Here is an 8,466-nt window from a genome sequence, read left to right on the forward strand (position 1 = left end):
TTTAATTACAAGTACATAGGTTTATTGCTTTCTATATCTTGTAAAAAAATAAACAGTAATTATTTTCAACCAAACTTTAGACATAGAGATACTTATTAATAAACTGTATATTTAAATTTTTCTATAAATTATCTTTAAATCCAGATATTTTAAACTTATTCTATATCTAAAAATTCTATTTCTTTAAAATAAATTGTTTCGTCTTCAGTTTAACTGACGTTTTGAATAAAAACACCATGTGGATTCAATTTTTCAAATATATCTAGCCTTAATGATTTGTATTTTTTTCTTTCAATAGTAAATTAATTTTAGTGAGTTATAGTTATGATTAGTCATAAAAAAATTTTAAGTTTGACTTAATTTTCTATAAAAAATAATAAAATTAACATTTTTATACATTAAAACCCCTATAAATTTTAAATTTAAGAAATAGCAAACATTAAAAGTTACTCAATTCTGAGTAGTTTAACATACTGATCATAATCAATAACCACTTATATAAAACAACTTTTACTCTAAAATTTATTTAAAACACACGCAAGCTAGCAATACAATTTATCAAATTCAACCTACAGCTATTAGCTACGATGATCAAGAAAACATTGATATACATAAAATACGGATTTAACTTGAATAGGAAAAGCTTAATTAAATCATGAGGAGAAAACCTTACCATTCAACACTAAATATTGATTAACTGTTTGACTTTACGAATGTTCAAACTATAAATCAGAGATAAAAGTTTAGATAGGTGAGAAACTCAGAGAAGACAAGTGATAAAGTGGAATTTTGTATGACGTAATAGAAGTGTAATGTTTTGGAATTTATGACGTACAAATCACATTGAATACTTTTCTTTTCCAACATCGTTGATCAAGCAAATATGCTGTAAAATAATTTATATACATAATTATAATAACTCTCTAAACAAACTTAACCAAAACTATTAAAATAATTTAAAAGTGCACTTAAACTGTAAAAGTACTTAAAGTTCAATTAGAAAAAAATATGTCATTACTTTTAAAATAATCTTTTTCAAATTACACGAAGTTAAAATTTACAGCGTGTCAGTAAGATGGAAATATTTTGTAAATTATGCAAATAACTCACCTTTAAATCTCTAAAGTACTCATTGTAATCACAAGCGTATCCAACAACGAACTTGTCAGGAATTTCAAATCCGATGTCTGAAAAGTATGTGTATATTTACTATTATGTGAAAATAGCATAATTTGTTTGTACGTCCGTAAAACTATACTTGCTTGGCATAAACTAAACAAGATATTTGAAAAAATTAAACTACATCATATTTTCACTTTAATACTAATTTATATCATAAACGCTAATGAAGTAAATTTTAAATAAAAAGCTTAGAAAAAATTATTTTAACGGTATACTTTTTAAACAGTTACTTTTTTAGGGTAAAAATAAATATTCTTGAGTGCTGAAGAATAGTTTTATAGCATGGCTTAAATTAAAACTAATCTCCTGTCATTCTTCAAAATTTTCAAATATCTATATGTGTTTAAGACTTTAAAATTCATAGAAGTTGTTTTAAAACTTAACAAAAAGTAAGTACCAACTGCTAATTATGCTAAAATGAATGTGTAAATTTTAGTGTCAATAATTAATTTTTAAATATTACCTTTTTATATGAAAATTTTATTAATTTTATCTATACGTGCTTTTCTACTTTGTAAATTAGCCATATAATGATGTTGCATATATGCATACTTAAAAAAGAAGTTTCTACATCAAATGTTAAGAAGCTGCATAAATGATAAAAACTATATGTTGCCTGACAACAGCTGAATCAAACTTTGTTTATAACTAACTTTTTATCAGCTTAGTAAAAACTTATAGCTTGTATAAAAATTAAGTGATAAATGGCAGATGTGTCATCAAATTAACAAGTTATTAAATCATAGCAATCATAAGATCACAAAGCAATTTCATAACTTTTAGTGATTTCCTTGTTAAAGTAATTAAAAGATAAACTAAAATATTTTATTTTTTTAAGTTCTTGTGCACATTGAATGAGTAAAATTTGTTTTAATAAAAATTGTTTAACATAAACTGATTCTAGATACTAAATAAATTCAACCGCAAAAATTTAACTAAATGTAACCGCAAGTTTAAATAATTTCTATGCCACAAATAAAAACCAAGGTCGTTTAGAACAAACTGACAACTCTATAAATTATCAAATAAAAAATTGACGATAAATTTTTGATAAAGTTTATGCTTACTAAAACCACAGATAACTTTGTGTAACCTTTTATTAACGGGAGGAAAATTAAGAGCAACAATATTTTAATTATGCCTAAACAAATCTATATTTAAATATTTTTGTTAAAACATTTAAAAACAGGTGTGTATTTTTTTGTGTTAAAAAACATTTTTTTTATTAAAGTACAATTATAATCGAAAATGTTCTAGATAAAGTATTTAATGGTTGTATGTCATTTTAAACCAAAGGTGACCTGCAAACCCAGTAAAAACGTACCTGGATATGCTAGTTCACATTAATGCTATGTATAAAATTATCATGCTTTCAAAAAAATCGACAAAGCTTATTTACGTAAGTAAAAACAAACATTATATTAGATAGCGAGATAAAAAATAAAATCAGCTGTAAGTACTTCAATCAAAATTGAGTGAAAATTTAATTAGTTTTGTAGATTTAAAGCTAACAAATCAAACACATAGCATTACCTTTTGAAAAAATAATGCTGGTTGGATAAAAACACTTTACTTTGCATGCATAACAGCAAAACATAAACTGATTTTCACTTTTACAAACATTTAAATTAAATTTATATATGTGTGTGTCTAATAAAAACTGTGTGCAAACTAACAGTCAGGCCTGTACCCGGTGCTTCTCGGAGTTCTCTTGACGAGCAGGCAGCACACGCTGACAGAGTGGGGTTTGTACTCCTCCAGCGTTGACAGCAACTTCTTCATGGTGCGACCGGTGTCAATCATGTCCTGGCAAGTTTTCACAAAAATAAAGTTCAACGTTGACTGAACGTTGCAATTTAGTGTTTGTTTGCGTTAAAAAGTTAACTCTTTTAAGACAATTTATAGACTAAAATTGAAACTGCTAGGTAATTAGTATACATAACTTATTTTTTAAGAAGCAATTTTTCCAAGCTACTGAAAATATATATAACTATGAAATTATAACTAATTCGCAACAAACTTTGATACATGTACTAAATTATAAATTTTCATAACAATATCATTATTAATTATTCAATTTTTAATCTAAAAAAGAAAGTAAAATTGAAAACAAAATTTATTGGTATTTCTAAAAAATCTAAATCGATTTAAAATTCGCACATATTTAAAGTATTGATTTATGAGCAAACATAAAAGTTCTTCTGCTTCTCAAAGAAACAGCTGTTTACTTTAATTGCTTTTTTTGTTGTTCTAAAAAAGATAAGAAAATTAAATTTTCTATTTAAATAAAACTTTATGAAAACATAACTTTTTTAAAGAAAAACGCAAGAAAATTTTCAATAACTCACAAACTACAGAGCTATACTCTATATTTTAACATTCTACTAAGTTCATAATGTTTACTACTATAATTCTTGTTGTAATAAAAACTTTAATGAAGACTAGTAAACATATTTATGTTTTCAAAAAGTAATTGTAAAAACAATGTTTAGCACATTGAGCTTGTCAGTAAAATAAATTTTATTTCAAATAAACATAAGTCTACCTAATTTTTAAGAATAAAATAAACTGTTTGAAAACTACTCACTTCAACAATAAGGACATTTTTACCCTCCAAAGCAGACAAATCATCGCTTCCAATGATTCGAACTTTTCCGGTTGATTGAGTATTCTGAAAATGTATTTTCAATTATAGTGGTGTGAAACATTAATATTCAAGTAACATAGTATAAACAAAGATAGTTTCAAGTTTGTAACATGCTTTTATATTATTATTTTAAATTTTTGTTTTAATGACTAAGAAATATATAAAAGTGTTAACTTCTTATCCAGTTTCTTATACATGTGTCTTTAATCAATATGACAAGGTTTATTAAAGTTATTTGTAACTCAGTTTGAGTATACTGTATTAAGTTATGAAATACAAACACAATTTAGTTTTATACTAGAATTGTATTTTAGCAAACATGTAGTATTTAACATATATAGCAAATAAATAGTCCTGAAAGTTATTTTACAGGAGTGAGTAGAGCAAACTCTAATTTTTGAGTAAGTTTAAAACTTCAAGTTATATATTTTTAAACTTCAATATTGCTTGAACTTATCGCAAACTAAATAAGATTAACTCCAAATGATAAAAAGTTATAGTAAAAATTACAAGACTCATTAAATATAGATTAAAAAATCAACTTGCCTCTTAACAAATCAACTGAAGTCAATAAACATAATATATAAAAATCAAACTGTGTATTTCCAAATTCTAACTACTGATGTAAATATCAGAAAACTATTGTAATTTTATAGGTGAATTTTAAACTAGTGTTTTTCAAAATAAGTATAAACATTTTACAAATTAGATTGAACAATTTAAAAGTAAAATTTTGGATCATAGATACTTTCATACATTGTTTTTAATGACCTATTGTTCAATGCATTCATAATTCATTAAAGAACTTTTATGTTGGCTAACTGCATCCTAAGTTGCATAACTAAACACTCAATCAAAATCAGTTCAATATAACCAAACTATACAAAAAAATGCAAACATTTTTCAAAATTGACGTGATTTGCAAAAATACTTTAAAGTATTATTAAAGTCAGTATGAGTATAAGCTTATAATTTTCGCATACTTTATTATTTTATTATATTATAAAGTATAATAAATGTATTTACAGATTAATAAAATAATTGTGTTTCAAATTAAACATTCCACACTTAAAATTCAATTGAAGTAAAACTTTCTTAAACAATATTCAACTACAACATGCAAATTTTCAACCTCATAACTTTTGAGACGGATAAAGTCAAGTGACATTTGGCAACTCTTGTTGGAAGTTGCGTTCAAGTTTTGAATGCAGTTTGAAAGATCACTGAAGAACTGGTATCCTCCTTTCAACACGCACAAGCAAGCAAGCGGCTTTGAAGGGTCCAACTTTTCAAAAATGTCCTTGGCAAGCTTATCAACCCTGTTGTTTGGAGCAATTTTTTTTAATGAATATACACAACTCATGTAAAATATTTTTCTATACACCAAAAAATTAAAATCACTTTTTAAATTTTTCAAGGACTTTAATCACTAGAGGTTATCAAATTATAACAATTAGTATAAGTCCTTAAAACAAATAAATTAACTAATAAAAATAGTGTAAACAGAGTTATTCAGTTAGGTCAAAAATTATTCAAATATTTCAAGTAATTTTTTATAATAAAGTCTCTAGATCGAAAAAAAAACAATAGTAAACAAACTTGATCTTTAAACATTTGAAAATGATAGGCAATAAAAAAACTGTTGTGCATGCAGATATATATATATATTAGTTTAAAAGTATAAGAATTTATATAGAACAAAATGTTTTTTACTTTTTCCTTTAAATTCACAACAGCAAGTGTTAAGGGCATAGGAGAGTTCAACATTTTATTTTAACAAAAATTAACATTGGCTCTTATTTTAAAGCTTAGAGTATGTATGTAAATACTATAAGATACTTTTAATAGAACAAAAAAATTCTAGTAACTTTTCAGATAGAAACAGTTCCGTAAAAATTAATATGATACAAACCTATGGATTCAAAACATTTCAAGGCCAATATTCTCAGAACTTTAAAAGAAATTTTCTTCATGTTTTTAGGAAATTTTATTTTTCAATATTACAAACAAATTAAAGGAAGCAGATTTAAAATAAAACTATTTTGTTTCCTTAATTTTAAAATTTAGAAAAAAATAGAAAAATCAGTTCCCTACAAATTATTCAACAGTTATCAAAAATTACTCTCAGAAAGTTTTAAAACAATTTGTCAAAAACTGCAGTGAGAGATAGATTTTTAATAAAATATTTAATTTTTGCCTTTTTAGTTTGCACCCCCATTAAGAACCTATTGAACTCTCTAACCTTGATGGCTTTGAAAAGTTACTTCAAATTTTAACAAGTCGTAAAAAGTGATTGGTAGCTTAATAATTAATGTAAAAAATAAGACTAAATTTCAAAAAAATTTATCCCTCCATGCCCTTAATATTTATAAAAACTGATCAACCACTCCTTATTAACCTTAACTTAATTAAATGTATTTAATATAACAACCTAAAAATAATTTTATAAAAGTTGGGTATTTAACTTTACTGATTTAGTTGTATCAAAAGAAATTAAATTTTTAAAACTAACAAACCTGTCCAAAACTAAGCCTTTGGGAATCATGACAGTTTCTAAATCATTTTCATAATGCTTAGGGATGCACAACTGATCAACTGGGTATTTGTGAAAATCATCTGGAATCTATTTAAAAACTTAATATTCATTTTGTTTTAAAGTTAACAAAGCAACATGGCCAACAACAAAAAAGACTTTTATATAAACTTATAAAGTAAACCTTCTTTTAACTATACTTTAAATACGACATTTTAAATGATTTAAGTTTTTATGTTAAACAATGAAAAAATAATCAACTTATACCTAAATAATAAATTGAATTGTTTAAACATAATTTATACAAAAAAAAGGTTCAAATTTTAAATACAAAATTTATTAAGACTATCAAAGTATTTTTTTAGAAAAACTTTGAAAATACAATTTCATTTTGTGTTTATTGGAATACAATTTTTTAAGTCTATTATTTAATAAATTAACACAACAACAACTAACATTTATAAAGCTTTCTTTTTTTTCTGACATTATAATGATTTGATAACAAAGTGTTTCTATAAATTTATTTTTATAATTAAGTATTAAAAAACTTGAGTATAAATCTAAAATGAACAGCTAAATTTAGTTTTCAAACAAATTTGATTGATTTTATATAGTAATATAATGACTGCACAGTTACACACTACAGTGTTAAATTATGATTGTTTAATTAGTAGAAAATAAGCTTAAACAGTAACCTTTGGACTATACAACACTAATTAAAAAAATAATGGATATAATAACTATAAACATATTCAACTTTCTAGATATAAAAAGTTACTAATGCATTTCGAAATGAAGTTTTAGTTGTTTTACTAAAAGGTTCAAAAAAAAAAAACTAAAGTGCTAAATTATGACTGCAAAACTAGTAAAAAATAAACTTAAGCAGTAACCTTTGGACTATACTCAGTAATTTAAAATTGTTATGGATATAATAACTATAAACACATTCAATTTTCTAGATATAAAAAACTACTGATGTATTTCAATTGTTTTACTAAATAATGCAAAAAAAAACAGGAAAATACTTAGCATGATGTTGCACCAATATTGAGCTGAAATTATATAAACATGTTGATAATTATTTAATTTTAGACTGAACCATAATTTTAAAATGTGCTTCGAAAAAATTAAAGACATTAGTAAGGAAAGTTTTTAAGAACACCTTAAGAAGTACGTAACACCTGCGTGCTCACTAAGTTTTTATGTTATATCAGGTTCAAAATTATGCACGCACATTTATCTATTATATTTAATGGTGTTTTGAGGAACTTTATTAAATACTAAATAATTATTTGCAGATCAGAGACAAGTTTTATATAGCAAAGATAGAATGTAATAGATAGATGTATGTGCATAATTTTAGTCTATTAGTAAACAAGAATTTAATGTGTACATTTACGAGAGTGTGCATACTACTCAAAGTGTGTACCTTATTGATGTCGTTTAAAAACATTATAATTTGTTGTCTTTTGACTTATTGAAGAGGATTCAGATTTAAAAAATATTATTTCAAATAAAACACTAACTTTTTTGTTAAAACATACCTAACTTATGTCTATAAAGCACATTCAATCAAAATCAAGTATTATAAAAACTTTATACTGGGCTGCTAACTTTAGAGTAATTAAAGTATATGTACACACAAAAGGTACTTGGTTTACACTAACTAGGCTTAATATAAAATTAAGCACCTACATTCATTATATTTTTGAAAACCCCTATCTATTGATATTTTATAAAGTATCAAGTAAAAAAAATACAACTTCCACATACATGTGAAATATTGAAACAAAAAAATAAATCTCATTTTAGATCTTGAAAAAAGTATGCGCTAAAATTACTAAAAAACCTTTAAACTATCCTGAGAGTTTTATAAATAAATTAAAAATAAAAACTGCCCTTAGTCATCCAGAGTTAAAAAAAAAAGTCAAAATAATGGGTTAGCCTGAGTCTCCCTGAGATTTTCTAGAATTTGAAAATATTCTGAGTTTCCCTGAGTGTGGTAACACTGTAGAAAACAACAGAGAGTGAAGTTAAAGGTTATTTTAAAATAATTTATTGTAGTTTTCTATTTACAATAAAAATTTTTAGGTTTTTGTCACTT

General features: G+C 24.4%; 1 protein-coding gene across 1 annotated transcript; it reads right to left on the bottom strand.

Moving 5' to 3' along the window:
* Positions 1–543: 543 nt before the first annotated feature.
* Positions 544–6,915, bottom strand: LOC145839553 (hypoxanthine-guanine phosphoribosyltransferase-like). The gene is made up of 7 exons (XM_082947157.1): positions 6,819–6,915; positions 6,346–6,452; positions 4,962–5,148; positions 3,770–3,853; positions 2,859–2,988; positions 1,111–1,187; positions 544–886 (listed from the first exon to the last, which is right to left on the bottom strand). The coding sequence occupies exons 1-7, from the start codon at positions 6,846–6,848 to the stop codon at positions 839–841; spliced, it is 663 nt and encodes a 220-aa protein (XP_082803283.1). The 5' UTR covers positions 6,849–6,915; the 3' UTR covers positions 544–838.
* Between the last annotated feature and the right edge of the window lie 1,551 nt (positions 6,916–8,466).

Source organism: Thalia democratica, chromosome 6, assembly GCF_965202585.1.
Source record: "Thalia democratica chromosome 6, ktThaDemo2.hap1.1, whole genome shotgun sequence".
In the NCBI taxonomy this organism is placed as follows: domain Eukaryota; kingdom Metazoa; phylum Chordata; class Thaliacea; order Salpida; family Salpidae; genus Thalia; species Thalia democratica.

Bases quoted from the DNA above. Each gene is read 5' to 3' on its own strand.
- LOC145839553 (XM_082947157.1), bottom strand. From the start codon at position 6,848: ATGTCAGAAAAAAAAGAAAGCTTTATAAAT. The intron at 6,453-6,818 runs GTTAGTTGTTGT...GTTTTTAAATAG, and splicing joins AAAAAGAAAGCTTTATAAAT to ATTCCAGATGATTTTCACAA. The intron at 5,149-6,345 runs GTTTGTTAGTTT...TCCAAACAACAG, and splicing joins AAAGGCTTAGTTTTGGACAG to GGTTGATAAGCTTGCCAAGG.